At 35.8% G+C, this 27,874-nt stretch overlaps 4 protein-coding genes across 10 annotated transcripts; 3 read left to right on the forward strand and 1 right to left on the reverse strand.

Annotated features, from left to right (window-relative positions):
• The first annotated feature begins 181 nt into the window (after positions 1-181).
• On the forward strand, positions 182-7,416 carry LOC143423648 (uncharacterized). 2 transcript variants are annotated; one of them, XM_076895135.1, is made up of 4 exons: positions 182-979; positions 2,745-2,897; positions 5,065-5,372; positions 5,672-7,416. In XM_076895135.1, exons 1-4 carry the CDS (start codon positions 389-391, stop codon positions 5,841-5,843), a joined length of 1,224 nt encoding a protein of 407 aa, XP_076751250.1. In that variant the 5' UTR covers positions 182-388; the 3' UTR covers positions 5,844-7,416. The 2 variants fall into 2 exon arrangements, with proteins under 2 accessions (XP_076751250.1, XP_076751249.1); XM_076895134.1 differs by having other exon boundaries at positions 187-979; positions 5,065-5,415.
• Positions 7,417-7,790: 374 nt separating this feature from the next.
• On the forward strand, positions 7,791-11,182 carry LOC143424000 (acylphosphatase-2). The gene is made up of 3 exons (XM_076895763.1): positions 7,791-8,049; positions 8,509-8,635; positions 10,608-11,182. The coding sequence occupies exons 1-3, from the start codon at positions 7,977-7,979 to the stop codon at positions 10,720-10,722; spliced, it is 315 nt and encodes a 104-aa protein (XP_076751878.1). The 5' UTR covers positions 7,791-7,976; the 3' UTR covers positions 10,723-11,182.
• On the reverse strand, positions 11,175-17,370 carry Rab3-gap (Rab3 GTPase activating protein). Of its 2 annotated transcripts, XM_076895761.1 has the most exons (19): positions 16,922-17,370; positions 16,746-16,853; positions 16,570-16,651; positions 16,355-16,481; positions 16,089-16,290; positions 15,661-15,988; positions 15,080-15,523; positions 14,624-15,003; positions 14,170-14,550; positions 13,893-14,093; positions 13,436-13,817; positions 13,276-13,370; positions 12,947-13,207; positions 12,685-12,858; positions 12,423-12,604; positions 12,132-12,353; positions 11,760-12,050; positions 11,527-11,679; positions 11,175-11,452 (listed from the first exon to the last, which is right to left on the reverse strand). In XM_076895761.1, the coding sequence occupies exons 1-19, from the start codon at positions 17,004-17,006 to the stop codon at positions 11,300-11,302; spliced, it is 4,251 nt and encodes a 1,416-aa protein (XP_076751876.1). In that variant the 5' UTR covers positions 17,007-17,370; the 3' UTR covers positions 11,175-11,299. The 2 variants fall into 2 exon arrangements, with proteins under 2 accessions (XP_076751876.1, XP_076751877.1); XM_076895762.1 differs by lacking the exon at positions 16,922-17,370 and having other exon boundaries at positions 16,355-16,491.
• A 149-nt stretch (positions 17,371-17,519) lies between these two features.
• Positions 17,520-26,059, forward strand: Emb (exportin-1 emb). Of its 5 annotated transcripts, none has more exons than XM_076895929.1 (14): positions 17,520-17,793; positions 18,841-19,067; positions 19,152-19,346; positions 19,425-19,775; positions 19,913-20,623; positions 20,970-21,204; positions 21,285-21,448; positions 21,577-21,711; positions 21,787-21,930; positions 22,130-22,276; positions 22,449-22,697; positions 22,785-23,037; positions 23,134-23,384; positions 23,466-26,059. In XM_076895929.1, the coding sequence occupies exons 2-14, from the start codon at positions 18,870-18,872 to the stop codon at positions 23,610-23,612; spliced, it is 3,180 nt and encodes a 1,059-aa protein (XP_076752044.1). In that variant the 5' UTR covers positions 17,520-17,793; positions 18,841-18,869; the 3' UTR covers positions 23,613-26,059. The 5 variants fall into 5 exon arrangements, with proteins under 5 accessions (XP_076752044.1, XP_076752043.1, XP_076752045.1 ...); XM_076895928.1 differs by having other exon boundaries at positions 17,521-17,793; positions 18,837-19,067; XM_076895930.1 differs by having other exon boundaries at positions 17,524-17,677; positions 18,837-19,067.
• The last annotated feature ends 1,815 nt before the right edge of the window (positions 26,060-27,874 follow it).

Here is a 27,874-nt window from a genome sequence, read left to right on the forward strand (position 1 = left end):
GATCGTAGAGCAGGAAATTGTCGCGAATCTCGATCAGCCGCGGTGAATCTCGAACGGAGTTCGAAGGAACGACACAGCCGGACCATGGTCGAAACATTCGAGGATACTTTGACAGCATGCTTGAACGTCCACGTCGATCGGTAAGGAGTCGTCGACGTCGAGGAGCAGATCATCGAACAACGTCCGATAGTCCGAAGTCGCTCGGAAGTTCGCATTCGTTTGAACTTGACAACGATCGCCATTGAACAGGCACGACTCGAAGAGCAACGGACAGGAATTTTCATCGGTGAATAATGACAGGCTCTCTCGGGTGGACGTATCGTTCGAAAGCCCGGCCCGAAGACATGCACCACCAAAGAGAGCGCGAGACCACAGCCTCGAATCATGCATGATGAGCAGTGCGACTAGACTCGATCAGGATTGGATGAAAATGGTCGAGTTACGCGGTGGCACCGGAATGACGAGCGGGCTAAGCGGTCGTTCATCGAGTCGTCTCCATTACACGATACTCACGATTTTGGACACGGTGTTCTCAGCGACCGTGGTCGCTCCGGCGGTCGTTGGTTACTGGAGAAGCACCTGGGGCCTGAGCGACGTCTACGTCTATCCGAAGAATCCAGTGATGAGCAGCTTGGCCTCGATAATGATCGGTTTCGTAGGGTTGTACGCGTTCAACGTCTCGCAAAATATTCTGAACGAGCTTTTGCACCCGGACAAGCACAGATTGTCGTACTATGTCGGCTCCAGATTGTACACGGCCGTTTTCGGGTTCTGCTGCGTAAATGCGTGGCGTGGTGCCTGGCAGGCCCTCGATCAGTACACGGAATACACGCCGAGCACAGTTTTCGCTACCACCGCCGTCAGCCTCCTTGCACTGGCCGTCTTACGCGCCGTCAGGAACATCTCCGCGCCACCGTTCTCCCTTTGCCTGGACTCATGTCCGGGATACTTCGAGGTGCAAACCATGTTCCGTGTGAACGTAAGTAGCTGGATTTATGCGTATCAAAAATTCGTCGTCGGAAAACAGGTTCGTTCTGAATGAAGTTTACAGAAGGAAAAGCTGTTTTCATCCTTCGTTCGTGTAAATGAAAATTCGATAGCGGATTGATTCCAATAGTACTTGCATATATACGGAACTGCGAACATTTTCCATCCCTGTAACGATAACGTCGCGTACCCTTCTATCTTGATCGATCATCTTCGTATTCCACAGTTCCGTTTCATCGACAGTATTGTGGGTCACGAGCGATACAAATGAACGAAATTACCCGCAAGGCTGCGAAATCTCTTGAAACATTCGCGCCACTTCTAAACGTAAATATTCACCCATGCCTATAAATACTTGGCTGATTCGCATTATTTGTCGAGGCTAAGGTAAATGTTTACCAAGCGTAGTCGTGCACGATTTTTTGACGATGCCGTTTAATTAAATCGTATCACGGTACACGATTCGTTTCTTTCCTGGTTTCCTCGAAAGTCGTGGCAGATACGATAGGAATTTATTGAAAACGATCGGAAGGAGGGTAAATGTTAAATAGGAAACGTAAGAGGCTAGACAGCGTGTTTTGACGCGTCGCTGAAGCCAGAGCTGTGCGATACACTGCATCGATGTGCAAGGTATAAGCACAGTTTCCGGCTGTCTCTCCCAACAGTCGAACAGCATCGCGTCCGTGCAGTATGCACACGCACGAGCGCGGCCTGCAGTCGCACCAATTTCGACGCTTTCTCCAAACAAAATGAGAATCGAACGATTTCGTAGACATAATTTTTACAAATTACACACTATTATCTGTGCTGAACGTGTCTGAACGGTTTCCATTTGCTGAAACATTTCTCCAGAATCTGACACATAGAACGATCATTCTATTCGAACTAAATTATTTATCAATCAGTGTTCCTTTTTTTGTGATCAAATTTGCTGCTTCTTAGCGATGTTAAGAGATGATTTATCGAAGACGATATTGTAGAACGGAGACAGTGGAACAGTCTTAAATTACCGCCAGTTGAATTCTCTCTGTCAGTTAAAAATCGAGGACAGAAGGGTATTATGGAAAGATGAATGAGTGATATACTCCTATAAAAGTAGTATCTCGTAAAGGGAGTGCCGACCGGAAGATCCTTCCGGATCAAATTGTCAAAGTGGTTCTCTTTCCAGTAAATCAACCATCATACTAATCTCTCGAAGTTCGTAACGTTGCACTTTCTTGTTCTTTCTTTTTACTTTATCTATTCGAAATATGTGAATATTTGTTAGCTATATTCTTCCACAATTTCCACTTCTCGTGATGGTGCAGTGTCATAGTAATATCCCCATCCCTTCGACACGCCAGCAATTTAGTATTCAATGAATCAGTCATTTTAGGGAAGCACGAGTTGGCGATCTACGCGAAAAAATGTGTGCCGCAGAAAATAACTCTTGTTTCATCGAATCATTCGTGTTACTGTTCGATGCGTTTTAAAGCAACAAAAAGTAAAAGAGTAATTAAACTAACGAACAAAAAAATATCGTAATGTTCTCTTGCTATTCGGTTGTAGGTATTCGTGCAAAGTCCAATTGAAAACTGAACACCTGTCGTAGGGTAAATTACGAACGTTTTTCCCCATAAGTGATCTTCGCCGTAAGTGATATACAATTGACACTAACGTTGCGCTATTTATCGTAGTTCCCGCGCCTCTTCAAATATTTTGCCGGGTTTCTTACCTGCAAATGATACTTATCTATTGTTTATGTTGTCTGATTACAGAACACGAGGGACTGGTCGTTGTACTTATTGGATTGTGCCTTCAGCGTTGGGGTGGTCGGTACGTTGGTCGTGTTCGTGTGGAGAGGCGCCTGGATACTTTTCGAGATGTACCTGTTCCCAGAGGATCTAAAGTACTCCGCCATCGGATCCCTCGTAAGTATCTCTCTAAACGTTCTCTTCTCTCCTTCGTTTCTACTTCGACGACTGTCCTCTCCGCGTGTGCGCGCGGGAAACGCTTGTGTGCGGTAACGTGAATGAACCACGATCGTCCATTTACTTGCCTCTAATCGCGCGAATCTGCGAAAACGCGGTATGCGTGCAAACACTCGATAAAAGTTTCCTATCGATGAACACGTGTCGTCGGGTGTCATTAGCAATCACGTGTTGAACGACATTTTGAAACGTGCCACCTACGCACAGTGCGGCGAGCGGCACTCCGTTGGTCCGATTGTATAATTGAATATTCGCCAATTGTATGATTGCGAGGGCACATGACAAAACTGTTGATGTATGTATGTGTGCGCAAAGACACTTTATTACCGGGCTGCGTTTACTTGTCTGAATACGTTGCGGAGAGAACGCGGTCAACGAGAGGATTTGTTTAATTTTTCAATAATGACGATCGTTGATCCTCAAACGGAGACCTATGCACGAGCCGATTAAACCGTCGCTTGGTCCTGTTCCATTCAAAACCCTCGTTTAATTCGGGCCAGACACCTCGAAACATCCACGGCTTCGCGCAATCGTACCGCCTGCCCGCGTTTACCAGTCCGGTACCACTCGCCCGAACAATCGATCCAACTTTCTTCTCCCGTTTTCTACACCGATTATTCGCCGATGATCGCGATCCTTCGTGCCATGAAACATCGACAAATAGAAACGAGTCCGTACAAACATTTCAACACCGCAAACTTCAATCAGCAACCCGTGGAATTATTTGGTTGCAAAACGATGACTCAGTTGGCGCCATGTATCCTCCGCGATAACAATAACATTCGACTGTTTGTTGCGATTTTTCCCCCCTCGGATGACTGGCAGCAAATAAAAACGCGATCACCTGTACGAAAGAAATCTGACGCGACGAACGTCTCGTCGATGCAAACGATAAGATTTGTCTAGAAACCGTACCGTTAATTCGTAATACGAATTCGTTATCACTGGTATTAGGGATTTGCAAAGCGATCTTCGATCACTGAATCGAACCACGCTGGTAGGTTATCGTCCTCGGTCGATCAAACGCGATTTTAACTTTTCAGTTTTAATCCCGGAGGAAAAACCAACGGGAATATAAATAAATTTCGTGGCGCCAGAGTGCACCTGCTCTTCCTCCAGACGTGCTAATCGACGCCTGCTTAACTTATCAACGGTATTCTCGTGCGAATTGTCGACGTTTAATTGGAACGAAGTCAGCGGACATTGTTCACTCGCGAATCACCCGAATCATTGATCGTATGTCAACGATTTGGACCTTCGTCTTTGGACCTTCGTTCACACCCTTAGGGCACACTGGCTTCACTTTGAAGCCAGCCACTTGAACACAGGCGTTTCATTTCTGCACTCTGAAAAAATCAGTTCGATTCTGTGAAATCGGGACCAAAATCCTTGGGAGGCACAAATCGGAGTAAAAAGATAAGCAATCGTGTAACGCTTATCTAAGTTTAACGCATTTGCTTAAAATACAAAGATAAAGCTCGTTGCCATTTAAAAATCGCTTAAGTGCGTTCATTGATAACGCCACGATAGTGTTTACACGACGGCACTCGATACTGTTTGACAGTTGATTCAATGAACCTTCCACTGAATTGAGAAGTGAAGTCCCTCTCAGAGGCTTCCACCGGAGATCCTTACGAGAAATTGGCCCGGTACAGTTCGCGCGATGATCGCGATAACGCAAATTCTCAAGAGGGTCGATGATTGCGCGAGGGTCATCCAATTCACGCATTTGCACGCTCGCAATGCCACTTCGAAATTGTAAAACAGCGACAGAGACAATTTGCTGTCGGTTAATTCGCTGGAATCTCCGATCAACGGGAACGCGAACGTCGCCTACCAAAACCCTTTTCCTGTTCTCGTCGACTGAATGGAACAAGAGGAACCAACCACCGCACCCCCGCATCCCATCGAAAGCATTACATACGAAAAAACAGAAAAATTAAAATAAAAGTAGGATTCGACAATTTTTTCATCTAAGATGTAACGCAATCACTTTATTAAGAACATTATCAAATTGGCCCTAAATCGGAACACCTGAAATGAATAATTTGCGGCTGCCAATGGGTCTCTCTATTTATATTTGAACAATTGACGCGTTCAATTGCAGGCCATCGGATACGTGATAGTGACGGTGACGTTTTCCTTGCAACCGTTGATGCGATACGCATGCACTCATCTCCAGGGCTTGACCCGCCTGTTAGCTGCTGACAGTTTCCTGCTACTTAGCTTCCTGGGTACGGTGAACGTTTGGCGTGGCATCTGGACCGTGCTCGACCTGTGGTTTCTGCCTGACAACAAGGAACTGTCCTGCTGGATCGTCCACATCGGAAGTTTTGTCCTGCTGGTACTTCTCAACTGCAGCAACTCTATCCTGGTCCGTGGCGTTTACATCGACGCCGAAGAGGACGGCGGCAAGTGCGTCGTATTCCCTTGCCACTATTTTCGATTATTCTTCAAGGTTAGTCGACGGTACCCATCTGCATTTTTTTACGCTCTACTCTATCCGAATACGATATTGTAATATTACGATAAAAGTTCGAACATCTTGCACGTATCGTAAGGTTCAGAGTAGAGTTCCATTTATTTGTCTTAAACACGTTTTATTAGATAGTTATTACCTTTAAATTAGTAATTTATGGTATCATCTGTTGTGGTAGTGGTCAAAGTGTCTGGATGATTAAATAAAACTATCAGTAATCGTGATTTGTTTCCAGGTCGAACGCGAGAAGAAAGAGGCAAGACGACGGAACTTGCTGGTGGCCTCGAAGGACTTCCGGCCCCGGCCAGATGGCAACACCAAAGACACGGAGAACGGAGCGCTCTTGCCGAACAGTGCCGCCATTCTACCGACGAATCCTGAATCTCTCGTCTAAAGTAAACGCCTAAGAAACGAAACTCCTAACAATTCGACTGAATTTCTTCTCTCGATCGATCGTCGCACATTGTAATATCGAAGTAGAGGAAAAGAAAAACCAACGCGGGCAAGTTCAAGTTCTGGAAGAGGAAGAAGTGTTCGTGCAGTGCATGTTCTGGGTCGCAGAAACTTTTGTGAGCCAATCATTTTGCGCGGACTTCGCACTGAAGTCGTCGAAACGTTCGTAAAACGGGTAGACAGTGGATTGAGCACAGTAAATAATTCGATAGATATAGAGACCGATAGATAGACGTAGATAGACACGCAGATAGAAGCTTAGGGTACCGGTTTAAGTTAAGATAGGGCGATGAGAAAGGTTGGACGGTTTGCGAGACAGAAAGGTCCAGAATCGACCAAGTTCAACGATGGACTTGGTGAATGGCTGTGAACGAGTGACGATATTATAAAACGTGCGTGTACATAGGGAACGCCGTGTACGAGGAATGTACATAATTGTGTTTTCAACTGTGTACGTTTCGAGTACGCGACTCTGCGAGTCCATCCGCATCGTCCAAGTCCACAACGAAGGAGGAACTCGCTTCGGCTAGAAACACGTACGCGCAGACCTGTGCAACGTAAGTTGTACAAGGTAGAAGTGTATACGTACGTGTAGACACACGATTACGTGATGGTTCATTCAGAAATTATTCGAAGAATCGAATTACCGCGCGTGACTCGTAAAATATACGATACTCGTGGAATTGTACGTAACTATATAGAAATATCATGGACGATTAGATGAAAGTTTCAGCTATATCCGTGACCTGGTCAATTCACTCGATCGATACATTATCGAGAAATGAAACGACTTAGATTATAAGGACTCGCGATTATAAGAATGTCGCGAAGGGAATGCTCGTCAGCGCGTCGATTCCGTAGGACTTCTAGTCATCGTTACACGTTAGTCGTCGCTCTCGCCATCGACACCCAGTCGATCGAGCATTATCAAACTAATTCCTTTCCTTTTCACCGACTCTTATGATTATCAAAAGCGTACACTCGCGATTCTGTCGTTAGATGAGACCTTGATGATGACAATGGTAATAGACTGGGCCCGATCATTATAAATAGGTTATAACCTTCTCCCCTGCATCCTGTACACCCCGCAGATTTCGCTCTTGTACATCAATTACGACGTCATGGCGTACTAATAATTAATTAACTGGAATAATGACAGGACAATGGGCGGCTGGCACATCGATGGGAAGTGGCTAGTTCGATGATAAGCGGCTGCCCTCCTGGCCTACATTTAATATTTTCACAATGAACACACGAACACAAGCACAGCACGGCCGCGGCCGCCGCCGCCATCGCGGCGGAAGTTGCCCTCCGGCATCCCGCAGAAAACCGGAATCGATCGCGTCCGATCGCGTTCGAGAACATCAGCTTCGTCGGACCTTATTTTTGCTCGAACGTCACTCTGCGTCGTTAAAACACGCGTTGCGCAAGTTGCTCCGCGTAACAGAAGCAACGATATTATATTTATACGCCCGTACACGCGACTTTTATCACGAAACGTTTGATTGAAATACAAAAAAAAGAAAATGAAGAAAAGAAAAGAACTAAATCCATCCAATGTGTACATCGTTACTTATTGCAAACGTTTACATTCTACTCAGTTTCCCTCCTGAACACCACGCATAATCCCAAAAATGGAAGTACCAACAGGCGTAAAGCAATCCCTGCCGCGTCAAGGGCGAGGCGGGAAAAACTACGAAAACGTCGTGCAAGGGCGATTAAAAATATAGCGAAGAACCGATCGAGAGGAGATCTTCGACGTCGAAGGACAACACTGGCAGCAGCGTCAATAATGACCGTTGATGATCGATTCTCGATCAATCGCGGTTGGATTCTGCACCCGGCGTAGTGGGGAGTCTATTTGAGGCGTCGCGACGCTGTGGTGCAATGATCAGAATCAGTCGGTAGGTCGTATCACGGGGAAAGGTGAAGAGAGTGTCCGTCCGTCAAACAGAACGAAAGAAGTCGAAGCCGAGGAGCGAGCGTGTTTTTGTATGCTGACCGCGTGCCGGAAACATTTCGTACTCTCGTGAATCAAAGAAGTGGAGCTTGTAAGGTGACCCAAAACATCCCCTTCGCCGGGTAGAATGGAAGCGGACGATCCCCTTCGTAACGAGCCTCTGCTTTCCGTTGAATTCGAGGTCTTTGGCAAGGTGCAGGGTAAGAATGCAGTTTCCTCAGCCCGAATTTCCTCGGATATTCGATGGAACTCGTTCCGCGTTGTAACAGGATTTTCGTTGTTTAAACATACTTATGGATCTACGGATAGAGCTAACAGGACGTCAAGGTCGAAAGAAATGTGGTTTATTTAACTCGGTAAAGAAAAATCATAAATTGATAAACAGTAAATTTAATAAAGCTTAAGAATCGTCTAAGAGACGATAAAATTCTTTTCTCGCTTCTTAATCAGAATTGCTGGCACGGAACTATTACTGTTTTCTGTCGACATTGACATCGTGTGTGTAATGTAAAACTTAGAATTGACTTTACGGTTAATTATACCGATATTACCGTTCTCGAGGACATTTGTACAAGGTCGAAACGAAATCCACCAAGAATGATTCTTCTCTTTCGTTTGTCATTGTAAATGAGTTTGCCTGGGATTGGACGCATTTGCAGGTGTATACTTTCCAAAGTACGTGAGGGACATATGCCAGGAACTGGGGATTTGCGGCTGGGTGAAGAACACCAAGTCCGGTACGATACTCGGAAAAATGCAGGGGCCACGTGCTCTCATCGATCAAATGTGAGTTACGATCTCTTCTCACCGATGCCTTTGCACAAACCGTCGGTGGCGCCGATCGGTAAACAACAACGCAAAACTTCATTTTTATTGAAATTTATCTGCGCTTACTAAGAAAGAGAGATAAAATAAGGCAAATTTGCAGACCGAGCATCATGCTTCGCCTCGTTTTTCTTTCAGTACTCGAACAAGCGGCAAAACTGACGTTTTTCTTCGCATCGATTATCCGCTAAACGAATTCGTTCAATTGGATTTTCTCGTGAATCGTTTTATGAATCACTCGTGTAAAAGAACAATGATGATCTTCATTCCTGTTTCTCTCTCTCTCCCTCCCTCTCCAGTCCTTTTTTTGTTTCTTCTACGAATTAGTGACATACGCTCGCTAACGTAAGCGCACGAATTCAGTGCTCCCTTAAAATCGCGTGACCTTAGCCGCAAATTGCCGAGTAACGGCCATTAGGTAGTTGGGCCTGACTTTAATAATGATCTAATGAAATAATAGCGCGGGCCGCCGCCGTCTCTTTCCTTCGCGAATTATCGCCGAATCGAGCCGGTTACTTTGCGGACAACTATTTCCAACCAGCCGCTGGTGCGTGGCACCACGGTTCTTCGGTAAGTAACGTCCTCTTATTGCGCTTAAAAAGCCACATCGTAGAATTAACAAGACGATACAATGCATACTCTAGAGTATTGTCGATGATATGGAACTTTACAGCCATATCACACGCGTGGACAGTGGTCACTATGGTAAAAAGGGTAAAAGAAAGAAAGATGAGAGATTAAACAAGAATTTGTACCAGTGATATAGTTCATTGTTAAAGAAATACGAAGAAAAAAGCGGTGAATTGTTTGCAAGGAACGACAGAGAACGAATGAGATGAGAAGGATGTAATCGTTATTTAGAGATGTGAGCCAGACCTACTGATCCATATATTTTGCCAATTGCGTACGGACAGAAGAAACAACGGTAGAAAGACAAATTATTTCTCACGCCAGACAAGATTGTTGCTATACGAATGAATATAAAACACGAACACGGTCATTAAGTACTAGTAACCAGAGAACGTCCCGCGGGACAGATTTCGCGACCGAATTTACATTGCTCGTGAACCTGAATAGCTCGGTCGAGGACGAAACACTGATTTCTGGCTTCTCCCCAGAAGGAAATCGTTCATGTCCAACTTCGTTTAAAATTCACAGCTTCGACGTGTTACGTTCACTTGTTCGAATATTACTTGTGCGATACAAAAGCTGACCAAATGAAAAACAATTATTCAATACAATGAAACAGTATTTTAGTCTATGAAATCCAGAAACTTGTACAAATCTGTCGCGTCTAGTCCTTGAAAAATGAGGCTTGTTCGAGGAAAAGCAGAAGCGAAGATATCCTAAATTCAGAATATCGATGATAAATCGGTTGACCAACGCGTTGATGGCTCGGTCTGTGTTGTTGTCACGGGTCAGCTGATCGACTTTAAAGATCCTACTTCGACAGCTGCTTAAAATATCTGAACTCGGTCCGATTAACTGCTAATTATACTTGCGAAACGCTTGTTGGTACAATCGTGACCGCCGCAGATTGTTGCACGTACAATTTCCACACTTAATCGATTGTTATTTGACGGTTTCTAAACTTTTACGCGGTTATTAAATTAGGAGCAAGACAATACGCACAGAGTAATCCGTTTTGCCTTCTCATCAGATTTATGTGAAATTAGACTGACCATTGAAAAACGTCTGAGCATAAAAACCATGAGAACGTAACGAAACGGTGATTTCAATGCGTGTGAAGGACAGATGATTGTAGAATTCCATTAACGATTGATCAAAACTATTATCGAAATTTATAGTTTGTTAACAATATCATAACCGATAATGTCAAGTGCAAAAAAAACTCAATTTTTTAGGATAAACTATGAAATGCATGAAAGGTAATAACTTTAATTTAGAAGTATGATCGAATGTCTTATTTCAGGACGCAATGGCTATCAAAAGTTGGAAGTCCAGGGAGTGAAATTCATCACTGCGAATTTACAAATTGGGAAGGCATCTCTAGGCTACAATACAAAGGGTTTGCTATACGTTTTTAACTAAACGAATTGTAAGCACCGCGCTTCTTCGAAAAGAAAAATCTGTAAAATGTGTCTTGAAGACACGAATTACCGATTATCGATAAATTTTGAACGATTAAGAACAAATTGTCGTAATTGAATTATATTTTGTAAATAAATAGTTTAAAATATTGAAATATCGTGTATAGGATAAACGTTGCGTTAAAATATGTAAATTACAAGTTATTTTAATAACTGTAAGACGTACTAGATAAGAAAATTAAGCACAACTAATTTCATATTCACTTCCAGTTCTTAGTGAAAAGTAAATTAAATAATATTTAGAATTGTAAAGATATTTTTGCTTTAATCCACTATGTACGAAGCATAAATATACATATATATATATGCGTATTTATACATACCACAGTTCGTTGCGATCAAATGTTTCAAGTATTTCTGACATGATGGGTTGTCAATAATAAACATGCTAACTATATTTTTTATATTTACTTAAAACATCAGATTCAATACAACGAATTAAAAACAAAAAATACGGATAGATTTATCGAATTTATTCCTTACCAGAAATCAGCGCTACTTAGATACTTGAACATCATGTTGTACTTTCATAAATAAACGCCGCATCTAACATTAATTGTGCAAGATGATAATTAGAATGTGTTTCGGGCAAATGTCTCGAAATCCGCCGTATCAATTCAATGGTATCATCGTTCGAACAATTTGTACAAATTACGTCCGGCACATCCTACAGAAATTGATGTTATTTATAATAAGATTAAAAAGATCATTAAAAAATAATTATGACGCACAGATACTTACGAGGCTCTCTAAATATTTAGTGAGCGCAGGACTTATGCGAGAAACTTCCTCCAACAGATCTGGTGTTTTTGAAAGATATGCCATCATTCTTCTACCAGCGATCGGCAGCAGATCTTCTGCTAATTTTTCGACATCATTTACGGCTGTAATAACCTGTTGAAAAATACTAAATGTATATATTTCCTAGCCAGAGAGAATATTATCTTCCTTTATTTATAACGTTATTCACTTACTTCTTCTGCTAGTCGATCAAAACCGTTCACATATAACTGACAAACTTGATATACCCTTAGTTCATCGTTATTAATTTTCCAAATTGATGCTAATGTTTGACATTTACTCATCCACTGAACGGCTTGTGTTGAACTGACCATTCTTCCGTCTGTTGTTTCTTGATGAATAAAATCCATCGACGCGCTAATTATACGACAAAGGAACACGGTCCTTAGATTATCTCTTTTGTCATCTCTGTACCATGTAAGCATTACTTTGTCTGCTATTGATTGAAAAAAATATGGTTGCACCTATATATTTAGAATACATATGAAAATTGCAAATATAGATAAAGTAGTATTCATCTTTATTAATATTTTTCGTTTACTTACTACTGACTCAAATAAATTGTTTAATGGTTTTGTTACTTTCAAATTAAAATATGCCATCATGTATAAGACATTAGCCAACTGTATATGCAACATGATTAGGTCATACCAAGCGGGTGCTTGAGAAATAGCTAATGCAGCAAACGGCTGTGGTCCGGAAATGCATCCTTCCCACAGTTCTTCCGTTTTAATGACGTTATTCTCTCCTGGTTCAAGTACTTCGGACTGATGCGTGACGAGACCATTAGTATAATATTATATCTTAAATTAAATCTTAATCTGAGAAAAACTTACATCAATGAATATTTCTAAAAATGTGACACAATTTTGCAGAAATGTAACCGTTTGTATATCAGATAGGCCAACCTCTTGTATGCACAATCTTTCCTTTGGTAACTTTCCAAGTTTATTGATTAATTTTGCAACTGCTTCCATTCGTTTCTTTATATGAACTGACCACAGTAAACAACAAACACCTAACGAAAAACTAATGTATCACCTTTATAAAATGATGAAAATCCCTAATTCTTATCACCAATTTCTCCTATTCTCTTACCGTGCCTCATATGTTTCATTGGTATTTGCCGTAAAACAGATAATGCAGCTTCGAGAGACTTCAAGTGAGAGATATCTTTATTCCACGACATTGCGAATTCCCAACATATATTAGCTAGTAGAACGCTACTTGTTAAACTGTATGGAAAATGGCGTTTCAGTACTTTAATTCTTCCTAGAAATTGAAAACCAAAATTTTAAATAACACAAACTACAAATTAAAAAAACGATAAATATGGAAAAAGATTATTGCTATATTTTACCTAAAATACATGTAGTGGCATTTGTACTATCTTTGTCTTCGTTTTTTATATTAATCGGGTCAATTCCATCAAGAGACATTGAAAGAGGTTTCTCTAAACCGGACTGCGAATCATCGACATCGCAAGTTTCATCTGAAGAATTTTGTAATTCTAAAGGCATTAACTGTGAATGAGTGAACTCTGTATCCGTTGTATCTATTAATTGAACCGGATCGATGCCCGTAGAAGCAATCCATTTCGCAACTATCTCTGATACAGAACCTAATCAAGATAATAAAAGTAAAGTATAGAATTGTGAATAAGTACGAATAATAACAACCAAAATATACCTTTCCCTCTCGAGAGAATAGATCCCAAAGAAATATCCGGTTTTACAAACGGTAATGCAAAAAATTGCATTGTAGCATCTGATGGAGGTTGCTGACTGAAATCAGAGTTTTATGAGAATTCTGGAACATTACACCATAAACAGAGTTCATTATTAATTACCTAACAATAGCATCTAAAATCGTAACATCCTCAAGGTTTCCAATAAGCAATGTAAATTGACAACTGTCTTTAGTAATATTTTCCCATTCATTTGTTAAATTGCATACTTCATCGTCTGATTTCAAAGTGCTAACATAATCTCGGTGTTGCTGCATTTCTTTCGAATCATTCTCATTGTTAATGTCTTTTCTTTCTTGATCATCGTTGTCTTGAGTTTTATTAACACACTTTTCTTTATACTTTTCTACAGACATAGCAACAGCTCTGCACATCAAAGCTGCACAAAGCGCATTAAATGGATTCGTTGAATCCGAAAGAATATTACGAACCTTTTTCCACCATAAAGACATTTCATTATATTCTCCACATATCTCTTCAACATCTATAAAATAAATAAAGTTCGAGACATAACAATATAAATTAAATTTTTACTATACAGAATGCATTTAATGCTTACTAGTTATTAAACAAATAGCATTTAAAAGTTGCGTAAACTGTTTTAGTTCTATTTGTAAGCATAGATCTTGCTTTCTATGAAGCCAATAAGTTAAAGCGAATTTCATAAAGACAAATGGTTGAATATTGCTGCACTTTGCAACTTCTTTCCATATTTCAATTTTATCGCATGAACGTATACATCCCTCGTAGATTAACCGAGCTGAAAAAACGTTAAAAGGAATATTTTTAATTAAATTTAAAATATATTTGTTTTATCTTACAATAAAGAAACTTACCAATATGTTGTTCTTTTTCAACCTTTATATCCTTTTTTATGTCTATAAATCCTGATGTTCCAAGTTCGAAACAAGATAAAAAATCTAAAAAAATGTTCCCCTCCTCTTTAAATTTTACTTTACACTCTGTTTTAAAATCTGAACACTTGTAATCATTTACTTTATTAAACAATTCAAAAATCCTATTCACTTCTCTTTCAGAAGTTAATAAGATCGAAGCTAAATTTCTTCTACTCAAATCACTATCGTCATTATCTATAGAAGGAGTACTGTCTGAAGTATCAAATTGAAATTTAATATGTTTATAAAATTTAATAATTTGTTGTAATTGCGTTGTTAATAAATAGAGTGTTTTTGCCGTGGGTTCCATTTCCTCTGTCTCTGTAATACGAAATTCAAATACTTACTATGTTCATGTGGGATTGTTGTATGTGATAATAAAAATAATATATACCATAATCATCTAGTTTTCTACTAAAACAATTTGTAGCTGTAAGTAATGCATCGGGTACAATGTTTTTATTTGACAGTAACATCTCTAACGTTTGTACTTTGATTTCATTAGTTTTCAAATCTGAACAGATATTCTCAATTTCTGACACTAATTTCTCATCTTCAAACTCTTCCTCCCGTAAAAACGTTTTTAACTTTTTAAGTAAATGTATATCACGTGCTCTCTTCCCGTTTTTACTATTAAGAGCAAAATGGAACGGAACTGTAATTTCTTTTAGTCCCCCAAGTGGATCCATAAAAATACACGAATATTGCGGTTTATTTCTTGATAAGTTTACGTTATCATTCGCACCAAGAAGTCCATAATTGATGTAAAGTAGTCTGTATAATAATATTCAATTAAATCAATTGTTTGATATTAATTTTTAATAAAAAAATAAAAAGAAATGTTACCCACCGTCCACGTTTACTAGCAGTAAACGTAGTAATTTTAGGGCCCTGTTGAGTACTCCATATATCTATTACACCCTTTTTTGGAGCATAAATGACTAAAAACAAAGCAGAACGCAACTGCGGAATTTGTTTAAATTTAGTAAATGCTTTAGATACTCCACTATGTTTCTCTTCCTCTACTTCGATCCAACCACATTGTGCATCTCTATAACCCTTCCACATTCTCAGAGCCATAGCAGATCTGTTATCTATTAATAATACTCTACCCATGGCATCTAAAATTACTGATAATGCCTTGTTTGGACTGGATACTATTGAGTAACCTTCTCTTGTAACATCACTTAATCCAAACCTACAAGTCATTGGTTCAACCGGTTCATGAACATTAGTTTTCAATACTTCATGCGATGTCTGATGTTTTGAATTGCCCCAATTAAGAGGAAACCAACTAAAAAACAAAAAGAAGGTATAAAAAAATATATATAATTATAAAATCTTGTGTGTATAGTGGGAGAGAGAGAAAGAGAGACAATATGTCCTAATTTGTATTAAATGCACAGCATGAACATATTATACAACACTCACGGAACTGCAGTTCCAATTGCGTTTGCTAATTTGCTGGCCATTGCTATTGCAACATCTGATAGAACAGGAGCTGAACCACCTTCTAATGCATAATGAAAACCAACAAATGGTCGTTTACCAGTTGCAAGAACTAAACTATGCTGTGGTGCACTGGATCTATAAGATGCATTATATCCACCGCAGATTGAAGCTGTCATTAAATGATCAAAACTATTTACTGAAGTGGTACCAATTACTTCCGAGTCATTTACAATGTCTTGACTTTTATAACCCCACTTCTTGTACGATAAATTTGTAATAGGTGGTAAATCATCACAGTTTGCTTGAACTGAAACAATAAAAATGTATTGTTATTAAAAATTGAAAAAATACATTAAATTCATGCAAATATGAATTTGCATAACTTATGTTGGACTTCATTTTTGTACCTCTAGCCAAATGATTTCTGCATGCTCGTAATGTAGAAAACAAAGAAAAACCTTGCAGTACACATACAACGCTATTATAAGTCACATAAACTTCTTCAGCTAGACCAGTATCACCCATGTGTCTAGGAGCACGAAAAGATTGACATTTTAGCCCTACAACTGATTCATTATGCAACTGTTCCCCTAACAATAATGCGCCCGTCTAAAACAAATATGTTTATTTTATGCCACTCCTCACGAATTCATTATTTTCTATTTCAACTTACTTCTGTATAAAACCTAATAAAACCAGTGTTAAATCCAACTATAATACATGTCCAATCTGGATTTGTACCACTACTGGCTTTTCCCAATGATAATAAAGGTAAACAAATCACAGACGTTATCCATTCGCTAAAAAACGCTTGCAATATATAGATATATTTTCAAAGAAGTTTGTAGTAATAAAAAAATATAAAATTTGACATGACTGAAAACTCACTTTTCTTCTTTAACAACTTCACCATACCATATCATATGGAATTTACTTTTTGTCTCATCTAGTTCTAATGAATCCCATCTTGCTAAAATAAAATGATGCCATTAAATATTAACAATTCCATATTATAGATACTTTATATACTGCATGTAAACTGAAAAAAGATGCGTGACACATACAAATTAATATAATCATCTTTGTATTACATGCCATAGCAAGAACATCTCCAGTCGATGACAACGATATAAAACAGTCTTGTAATGGTAATTCATCTTGTGGAACGTCATCTAAAGAATATTCACGATTACGTTTATTATTTCTATAGTAAACAGAAGAACAGAATAAAGTAACTTACATCTTTTAGTAAAAGTCCCAAAAAGTAACTCTTTGATATTGCTTGTATTGGTTAGATTCGCAATACCTTTTATCTGACAAGACATATCTAATTAATTATATACATAAATATTGATTATTTAGAACAACTTCGGTTTCTCTGCACTTCTGTGTTATAAATGCTACTCAGCTGATTAAATCGTCGACATTCTGATACAGGCATCTAACAAAAAGATAATAGATCACAAACTGTCATATGCTTGCAAGTAGGATAGTAATCGCAGAGATTCTTCGTTCGAGACTTCACGTTTCGTGACGAATAAACATTTGCAAACACACTATCATTCTCATTGCATTAACAATACGTTGTGAATGTAGAGAAAAAGAAAATACGTAAATGACAACATGAATTGCGACCGTTCGTTAACAGAGCAGATACGCCATACTTATTCATATGAAATGTTAGATAAATTTCAAGTCAAAATGGAGAACACGTGTTGCATGACATCACGTGACGTAATTTGTGACGTTTAGAAACAGTCGCTAGAGTTTTTCTGATTGGATAATACACATCGTTAGAACCAATGAAAATGACCGTCTCTCCGCAATGGTCCGCGTAACGTGTTCAGCCATTTTGTTATTATTTTCGAAAATCTGTAGGTTGGATTTAAGGACGACGTAAAGCTGCCACTGTTCTCGTTTATCATTAAAAGTGAAGAGCATAACAGGAAATTCATATGAGATTTAAGAAATAAAGTCACGACGAAGAACGGCCTCGGTGGGTATCGTACATTTACGAGTGGAGCTCTCTTTACTGACGATCGTCGCAAACGGAGCAGAGACAGGAGTGACGAGCGAGAGAACGTGCGAAAGATAGAGAGAGAGAAAGAGACGGTGAGGAACAGCGAGTCTGTGAAACGAGGAACGAAATTGGTCGCGCGCGGGAATCAGCGGTTGTGTGTTTGGCCTTTTTCTGATTGTGATTTACTGCGAGAGATTGTGATTGCTAGTGTGAAACGTGTGTTTTTTACCTACGAATTGAGAATCTACGTGTGGGAGTTGATGCGGTATGTGCAAACGTCGTTTACGATACTTTATTCGTTGAACAACGACGCAATGAGTAAAGTGCACCCGGATAACAAAAATCTACGAATTCCAATAACCTGTTACTAATATTTTACGTCCTTATCATTTTTCACTTGTGTTTCATCAATTGTATTACATAAAACACGTTTTATGGCCAATTTATAAACATTACGCATACAATAAATTTTCACATAACCTTGTTTGCGATTGACAAATGTAGGTTAGGTCGAGCGGTCGCAGTGCGGTGACCTCCCTCGCTACACGTTAACAGTGATTTTCTAGTTTATTATTGCTTCTGTTTCGTTTCATTATTTATATCGCATTCTGTTTTTTTTTTTCTTTTTTTTTATATCCTTGTGGTTATGTACGTATATGTATATATGTATGCATATATATCCGTGTGTATATATATGTGTGTACATATGTATATACATGTGTGTATGTGTATATATATACATATATATATATATATAAACAGAAATACACGATTTTCGTATGGAAACAAAACAATTTAGTTAATGCTCTAGTCTCATGAACTTCTAGCATTTTTACCTGTAAAACTGTAACAATGTAAAGTAGACGTTTTGTTAAGAGTAATGAAGTCATTTTAAAAATACAATGCCTTTCCATACACGTTAGTAACATTAAATACTAATATTGTTTATGTTGTTAACCATATTCTAGACTTAGCATTAACATTATTACTTTGTATTAAGTTAAATCTTAACTACCAATGTATGGAATAAATTAGACTCTTCTTGAAAACACTTTGTTATACTTGAATCTTATTTGTATACTATGTTTTTAATTTGAATGAATTGAATAATTCTGTGAATTTTTATTATTTTCAGATAGAGTGTATGAAAGCTGGATAATTTACAATAATGGCAGCGTTAGCAGAACAAGCATCTAAGCTTTTGGATTTTAACCAAAAGCTGGATATAACTCTTCTTGATAACATAGTAGGTTGTATGTACACTGGAATAGGTGAACAACAAAGAATTGCACAGGAAGTATTAACAACGCTTAAAGAACATCCAAATGCATGGACACGTGTAGACACTATTCTAGAATATTCACAGGTATGTATTCATTTAGTCAAGATTGATATCTCTAATTGTATGTATAAAAATTTTTCTGATTTGTACTTAATTATATGTACACAGAACCAACAAACGAAGTATTATGCTTTACAAATATTGGAACAAGTTATAAAGACACGATGGAAAGTATTACCACGAAATCAGTGCGAGGGAATAAAAAAATATATTGTAGGCCTTATTATAAAAACAAGCAGCGATCCAGAAACAATGGAAGCCTCAAAAGTTTATCTCAATAAACTCAATATGATTTTAGTTCAGGTATAATTTAAAGGAAAAAAGAAATAGAAGAACAAAAATATTATTTAATTTTCATTTAACAAAATATATTTAATGTAGGTTTTAAAAAGAGAATGGCCAAAAAACTGGGAGTCTTTCATCGGTGACATTGTTGGAGCAAGTAAAACAAACGAAAGTCTTTGTCAAAACAATATGGCAATTTTGAAATTATTATCGGAAGAAGTGTTTGACTTTTCTAGTGGACAAATGACACAGACAAAAGCAAAACATTTAAAGGATACAATGTGTAGTGAATTCTCACAAATTTTTCACCTTTGTCAGTTTGTATTGGATAATTCACAAAATGTTCAACTAGTAGCGGTTACATTAGAAACCCTTTTAAGGTTTTTAAATTGGATTCCTCTTGGATATATTTTTGAAACGAAATTAATAAATACTTTAGTATTCAAGGTAAAGATACATATATATATATATATATGTGTGTGTGTGTGTGTGTGTGTGTGTGTGTATGTATGAAAAATGTCATATTAATGTTTGTCTCTTTGAATGCCTTTATTACTTTTCAACCTTTATTATTTTGTTTACAGTTTTTAAATGTACCAATATTCAGAAATATTACATTAAAATGCTTGACTGAAATTGCTGGTGTTACAGTAACAACTTATGACGATGTGTTTGTAATGTTATTTGTTAATGTAATGCGACAATTAGAACAAATTCTACCCCTTGATACAAATATACGCGAGGCATATGCAGCTGGTCAAGATCAAGAACAGAATTTCATCCAAAATCTAGCTATATTCCTATGCACATATTTAAAGGAACACGGACAATTTATAGAAAAGAAGCAATTAAATGATATGCTGCTCAAAGCATTACACTATCTTGTTTTAATTTCTGAAGTGGAAGAAGTTGAAATATTTAAAATTTGTTTGGAATATTGGAATGCATTGGCAATGGATTTATATAGAACAAATCCTTTTGCATCTCCGCTGTTTAACACTAAAAACACATCACTTACAAGGAGATTATTCTATTGTCCAGTTCTAACAAAAGTACGGTACATTATGATCAGCAGAATGGCTAAACCAGAAGAGGTACTTGTTGTGGAAAATGAGAATGGAGAAGTTGTTAGAGAATTTATGAAAGACACTGATTCAATTAATTTATATAAAAATATGAGAGAGACACTTGTATATCTTACTCATCTTGATTATATGGATACAGAAAGAATAATGACAGAGAAACTACAAAACCAAGTGAATGGATCAGAATGGTCTTGGAAGAATCTCAATGCGGTAAATATACACGGTGTACTAGGACTCAACAGACAACATTTAAGAGGTGATTCCTGAGGTTATTCCAAGCTATATTTCCCTTTGCAAAAATTTCCGTTTCGGTTTCGTTTTCGAATTATTAACGAAAAATGATAGCCAGTTTTTCGTTAATGATTCAAAAATAAAGTCGAATAAGAAATTTTGGCAAAGGGAAAAGTTACTTGGAATGACCTTAGGAATCATCCCTTAAACGTTGTCTGTAGAGTCCTGGTATATTTTGTATTTAAAACCTTATCATAAAAGTTATAATTAAAAAACAAAAAAAAAGCAAAACGCCATTTTTCTACAATTTTAATTTTTTTATTAGTTATGCTGGGCAATAGGTAGTATTTCTGGTGCAATGCATGAGGAAGATGAAAAGCGATTTCTAGTAACTGTAATCAAAGATCTTCTGGGTCTTTGTGAACAAAAGAAAGGCAAAGATAATAAAGCTATTATTGCTAGCAATATTATGTATGTAGTCGGGCAGTATCCAAGATTTCTCAGAGCACATTGGAAGTTTCTGAAGACTGTTGTAAATAAACTCTTCGAATTTATGCATGGTAAGAATATTTATATTACATTACATATAAAGTGTTATAATACAATAAGAATTTTAACTAAATAAGGAATTTTTTTATAGAAACTCATGATGGTGTGCAAGATATGGCCTGTGACACATTCATAAAAATAGCATTGAAATGCAGGCGACATTTTGTTACTCCTCAAACAGGAGAGTTGGTACCATTTATTGAAGAAATCCTTTCTACTATTAGTAGTATCATTTGTGATCTTCAAACACAACAGGTAAAATTATTATAAACGAATTAACTAATATAAAACATTTCTAAAGGAAATTAGGATTAGTATTAGTTATATATAATTATAATACAATATAACATATTTTAATAAGTCTTGTATTTTCTATGATATAGGTACATACATTTTATGAAGCAGTTGGATACATGATAAGTGCACAGACAGATACAGTAATGCAAGAAGATTTGATAGAAAGATATATGCTTTTACCAAATCAAGTATGGGATGACATAATAAGTCAAGCATCTAAAGTAAGAAAATATTAGATTAAAGTTCTTAACATTATATGTTTTTACAGTTTACTTAATAAAAGTATTTCGTTTCAGAACGTTGATGTATTGAAGGATCAAGAAGCTGTAAAACAACTTGCTAGTATTTTGAAAACAAATGTAAGGGCCTGCAAAGCTCTTGGACATCCATACGTGATACAATTAGGAAGAATATATTTAGATATGTTGAACGTTTATAAGGTATAGCGAATCTCTCTCTCTCTCTCTCTCTCTCTCTCTCTCTCTCTCTCTCTCTCTCTCTCTCACTCACTCACTCACTCACTCACTCACTCACTCACTCACTCACTCACTTTCTCTTTCTCTGTTACTCGCCTTCCCACTTAATAGTATATTTCATGTCTTAATAAAAAAAAAAAATAACGAACATTTTCTTCCTTAGGTTATGAGTGAAAATATAAGTGCTGCAATAGCTTTGAATGGTGAAACGGTAATGGAACAATCTTTAATTAAAAGTATGAGAGTAGTGAAAAAAGAAACATTAAAATTGATCTCAGACTGGGTCAGCAGAACAACTGATCGTCAAATGGTGAGATCTTTTTACTATTTACCTTTATAAAAATTATAATATTGCGTTTTTCATATAACATATATTTTTGCACAATTTACTATCTAATATTTAGTACAATAGTGTAATACTTAATTTTTTAAAGGATATCAGTATTTTTAAAATAACATGTTCTGCTCCATATACTTACCAGGTTTTAGAAAGCTTTATACCACCATTATTGGATGCTGTATTACTGGATTATCAGAAAACAAATGTTCATTGCGCTCGAGAACCAGAGGTGCTAAGTGCTATAGCCACTATCGTAAATAAATTAGAAAATCACATTACCTGTGAAATACCCAAAATATTTGATGCTGTGTTTGAATGTACTTTAGAAATGATCAATAAAGACTTTGAAGAATTTCCGGAACATAGAACAAATTTCTTTTTACTCTTACAGGTAATTATATGTTACATAGTTATTTAATGAATTATTTTATTAGATAAGACAAATATGTATAATATTTTTAATATTTTTGTATTTTAGGCAGTGAATGTTTCTTGTTTCGCTGCATTTCTTATAATTCCACCAGCACAATTTAAACTTGTACTTGATTCTATAATTTGGGCGTTTAAGCATACAATGAGAAACGTTGCAGATATAGGATTGCAAATATTGCATCAACTCTTACAAAATATTGAAATGTCTGCTCCTGATGCTCAAAATTTCTATCAGACATACTTCACGGATATCCTTCAACACATATTCAGTGTAGTCACGGATTCATCTCACATAGCAGGTAAATAAATAAATATATATATAATTTTTAATGTGATAATTAAGTTTCATTGTTTATATATTGTATAATTGCTTTATTATTTCATAATCATTATAGGCCTTAACATGCATGCTATAATTTTGGCATACATGTTTTCACTGGTCGAACTTGGAAGAATTAAAGTTCCATTGGGACCTGTACCAGATAATACATTATATGTTCAAGAATTTGTTGCAAGATTGCTTAAAGCAGCATTTCCACATTTGACTGATAATCAGATTAAAATAACTGTACAAGGCTTATTTAATTTTAATCAAGATATCCCTGCATTCAAAGAACATCTTAGGGATTTTCTTGTTGAAATTAGAGTAAGTATTATCAATGATTTTTGTTGCTTCTAATTTATATTTCTATTCGTTCAAAGAAATAAATTATTTTTATTTGTGAAGGAATATACTGGTGAAGATGATTCAGATTTGTATCTCGAGGAGAGAGAAACAGCATTACGAGTGGCACAAGAAGAAAAAAGGCTACAACAAATGGCAGTACCAGGAATACTTAATCCTCACGAAATACCAGAAGAGATGCAGGACTGAATTATCAGTCATTTTCGTTACCTGCTTTCTGTACATCTCAATAAGAAACATTCTGTTACAGAGACTATTGTATCCTTTGATCTGCGACTTTTCCTACATGTACCACAAATACCATCGAGGTGGATATACATTACATACTTTTTAAAGCCAAGTTTACAATTTAACATTCTTGTTAAGGAGGTAAGCCCGAAACAGTGGTGATTGTTTGTCTGTTATACAATTTTTAAAGGATTGAAACTTCTGTTATGAGTAACAAGTGAATACACGCTGAACAATACTATTTTATGCAGTGAAGAAAATAATATTTGTACATTGATATTTAGTACACGTAACAAATACTTTTTTAATAAAGATGTTATCCAAAAATCTTGTTTGGTACATTAATAATATATAGTTAATATGTACAATAAAACTATGCTTTACGTTTAAATACATCTTATGTAAACAATCTTTTTCTCACAAAAATTCTATCTCCTTTTTGTATTCGCAATTGTTTAACGCCACATAAATTTTAATGTTAATCCCATGTAATAACAGTTAATACAGTGTTAAGTAACATGATAGGAAGAAAGAACGATATTGTATGTAATTACTGACGCGTGTATGTTACAGTAAAAAAATATGGTTAAAGTCGTTTTCTAAAATAAAATGAACGAGATATGATGTCTACTTCGTACTATACATAAAATAGTGTTGCTTCAGCAAATTTAGAGGATGTTACACGTATATGTGTGTTTTTATCTGCATAAAGTTGTATGATAATGCTATTAATATTACTATATATAGATATATAGATAAATAGTATATAAATATATATGATCTGCAAGTCGTACGGAGAAATTTTGTAAATTAAATTACATGTCATATATATATATAGTATTTGTTTAAATTTCATTCTTCAAATAACCCCAAAATATATATTCATTAACGAAAAAATATGTGAAAAATAAATCATTCTATATTTTTGTTTCATTTAATTGCTATAAATTGAAAAAATATATATATATATATATACACACCTAACAATTTTCTTTCGGTAGATAAAAATATAATTTACTTTTTCAAGTATCATGATAATGGAAATAATTCGTACATGTATTAAATCTTAAATAACATCACCGTGTTAAAAGAATATTTGATGTTCGTGTTGCGATCAGATTTTGTTTATGCATTCGTATCTTTTTCTTTATTACATTATTATGCCATTACGTTAATAAATTTTTACTAGAACAAAAAAACAACTTGAAGAAGAACACATATAACTAGTAATAGTTTTATATAAAATTTAAATACACAGATTTTCTCGCATTTTGTTCGAATTTAAGTAGTTAAGTATTAAAGAATATGTTTCTTCTATGTAATAATGGCACAAGTAAAATTGTTCAATTGAATTCTTAACTTAAAAGTATAACGACTAAATTCACTTAATTACATTCTGCTACTTTTCTGTTATCAGCAAAGTAGTCAAGTATATTTGAGAGAAATAATAGTTTTCGTACCTAACAAAAATCTAAATTTCTATCCTCAAAAAGAGACAAATTTTCTTCTTATCGTTCGAGCTTGCCTCCGGTACAATAAATGCTGCAGGTGCTTTGTATCAGAAAACACAAATAATCGCGATACATAGTAACACAACTTAATACATGTCTAACATTGGTGCGTGACCTATAGAAAAAACACTGTGAAAGGTAGATATAAATACTATTAAATATAAATTTAATAAGAAAAACAGAAAAATTGTATGGAAATATGACGCGAAAAAGATTGTAAAATGCTTGACTTTGTTCACGAATTAAGGATTTTCTTATGATTCGCGATTTATTATTTGTATCGTTAAATTAAATAATTATTTCGTGGAGGATAACGTTTATCATCATGAAAATGTTTAACTGCCGATGCCGCACTCTGTTTTTTTTCGTAGATGGGTGGAAAGTAATGAAAAGGCGTCATGGCAAGTATATAATAGGTATATATACCGTTACTGCATTTTAATAAAATGTCAACGATTTGTATCATATGAATGAATTGAGAAGTAGCTCTACTTGGAACCCTGAAGCCATTACATTTGATACTATGCGACTCGGGTCTCAAGATAGGCCACTATGTGACTCCAGGAGAAAAGGATCGTAAAAAAAAACAAAAAAAGAAAAGAAAATCAATGTCACTTGATTTAATTCTTTATTAGTATAGGCTGTATTTATTTGCAACCGGTATTGCAAAAAAATTTACGGCATTTTTTAACAATTCGTGGTATATCTTGTAAACTTTTATCACAAAAGAAAAAGAAGTTATTTGTATGTGGATAGATGTAATAAGTTACAGAATGTATTTAGTCATACTTAGTTGTATGTGATAAGACTACGTGTAATGAGAAAAGTGCTTAAAAGTCGAAAGATATCGAAGTAATAATGGTATCTAAAATAAAGCTGCAACTAAATGTTTTATAAGCTGTTCGTTTGTTATACGAGAATCCTAAATTTAACAAATTTTTACAGTGTAAGTAATTTTCGACGTAAATAAGTACAGCTAAGACAGAAAAATGATGTACCTCTTTCTTTTTGTGTACCAAGCTCCGTTCAGAAAAAAGTGATTTCCTTTCGATCTACTAGATGAAAAAAACAGCTGAAGAAATTAAATTGGCCGATATTAATAAATGATTTACTTGGATATGAAACACATGTAACACTTTACAGTTTATTGTTCTAAACATACGTACGTTTAGATTCGAAAATATAAAAATTTTGCAACGAGATGTTTTCAAACAATCTAGGCAAGATGTTTAAAAACATCATTTGCTTTCGAATTATTGCGATAAAACGCAATTTTATATCGATTATCGAAAAATGGTTGATTATAAGGAAAGTCTTTTTATTCTCTCTAGAATTTCTGTTTAATTTGAAGACGAATTAAGAAATAAATTTTGTAAGCTGTTGAATGATGGCATTAATCTTATAAGTTATCAAGGATCATGTGACATAGTTATGAGTACTGAGTACATATAGTTACGGAATGATCCATCATGCGTGTTTGAATGAGTGGATATATAAGTTAAGAGTTCTACCAGTTATTCATTATAACGACAAAAATATGTAAAGAGTTTAATAATACTTACTAATAAAATAAAAAATGCCACTATATATATATATATAGTAATGCTTAATATTTTCAATTGGATTACTATATAACTGTATGAATTAATATCACTTTTTCCTTTTTCTAATAAAAAACATTAGATTTGGTTCCGAATATCATATATATTGCCTTTTCTTCTTTGAATCTAATTTGTAAAACGAGATATATTTAATCATTATCTACTTGAAAATACATATGACGAAGTTAGAAATAAATTTACAAAAATTATAAGTGTACATATTTTATACTCTTTTGTACTTTTATAATCGAAATTATACGCAATGTTTTAAAATACATAAACAATAAATATAGTCATTTTTACAATATTGCACTAACTTATGTTATTTTTTAATGATAAATTAAAAAAAATGATACGCCTTTAAACAAATTTTTATTTATTATATTTTTATTATTTTTTATATTTTATTTTTAAATATATATATATTTAAAATAAATTCATCAAAAATGAAAATACATATTATATACTTGGAAAATAATTTTATATATTTTAAAATCCATATCATAGTATATATATAAATAATAGTAGGATAGCACTAAAAAGAACAATTTTTTAATGACAATAACGAAATTTGTTTCATATTTCTCTCTGTCTGTCTCTCTCTCTCTTTCACACTTAAAGTTAAACTTAAGTTGTATGTAAATGTGATCGATTAGGACGCAATTGTGTGTGCGAAACCTCACACGGATTAATCTCCACACAGCCAACCATTGATGTACTCCTGGAAAATTGAATTTTCTGGCGGTCACCCGTAGTACCATCTTCTTAGAAAATATTCAAACTGGTCGCTCATCATTATCGAATCGAGCAAACAGTTTGACCACTTTTCACAGAGACGACGCTACCAGTCTGCCGGTAATTTACCTTCCTGCACTCTTTAAAGAGAGGGCGCATATCCATACATTTAATTACATAAAAGAACTGTATAGTTCCCTCTCTATAAGATAGTATAGCATGAGACTATTAAATTCAAATGTTTCCATACAGCCGTTGAGAGACGGAGAGATATTTGTTCTATTAATTTTGTATTATTATTTAAATAATGACGCAAGTACATACCTGTTAAAGTACTTTCTTTGTGACATTATAGACAACAACGCTTTACCTACTA

The sequence above is a fragment of the Xylocopa sonorina genome, chromosome 5 (genome assembly GCF_050948175.1).
Source record: "Xylocopa sonorina isolate GNS202 chromosome 5, iyXylSono1_principal, whole genome shotgun sequence".
Lineage (NCBI taxonomy): Eukaryota > Metazoa > Arthropoda > Insecta > Hymenoptera > Apidae > Xylocopa > Xylocopa sonorina.

Bases quoted from the DNA above. Each gene is read 5' to 3' on its own strand.
- Emb (XM_076895929.1), top strand. From the start codon at position 18,870: ATGGCAGCGTTAGCAGAACAAGCATCTAAGCTTTTGGATTTTAACCAA. The intron at 22,698-22,784 runs GTAATTATATGT...TTTGTATTTTAG, and splicing joins ATTTCTTTTTACTCTTACAG to GCAGTGAATGTTTCTTGTTT. The intron at 23,038-23,133 runs GTAAATAAATAA...TAATCATTATAG, and splicing joins GGATTCATCTCACATAGCAG to GCCTTAACATGCATGCTATA.
- LOC143423648 (XM_076895134.1), top strand. From the start codon at position 389: ATGATGAGCAGTGCGACTAGACTCGATCAGGATTGGATGAAAATGGTC. The intron at 980-2,744 runs GTAAGTAGCTGG...GTCTGATTACAG, and splicing joins AAACCATGTTCCGTGTGAAC to AACACGAGGGACTGGTCGTT. The intron at 2,898-5,064 runs GTAAGTATCTCT...GTTCAATTGCAG, and splicing joins ACTCCGCCATCGGATCCCTC to GCCATCGGATACGTGATAGT.
- Rab3-gap (XM_076895761.1), bottom strand. From the start codon at position 17,006: ATGTCTTGTCAGATAAAAGGTATTGCGAATCTAACCAATACAAGCAAT. The intron at 14,094-14,169 runs GTAAGTTTCTTT...ACGTTTTTTCAG, and splicing joins TGAAAAAGAACAACATATTG to CTCGGTTAATCTACGAGGGA. The intron at 12,605-12,684 runs GTAAGAGAATAG...GTTTTTCGTTAG, and splicing joins AATGAAACATATGAGGCACG to GTGTTTGTTGTTTACTGTGG.
- LOC143424000 (XM_076895763.1), top strand. From the start codon at position 7,977: ATGGAAGCGGACGATCCCCTTCGTAACGAGCCTCTGCTTTCCGTTGAA. The intron at 8,050-8,508 runs GTAAGAATGCAG...ACGCATTTGCAG, and splicing joins GGTCTTTGGCAAGGTGCAGG to GTGTATACTTTCCAAAGTAC. The intron at 8,636-10,607 runs GTGAGTTACGAT...GTCTTATTTCAG, and splicing joins CGTGCTCTCATCGATCAAAT to GACGCAATGGCTATCAAAAG.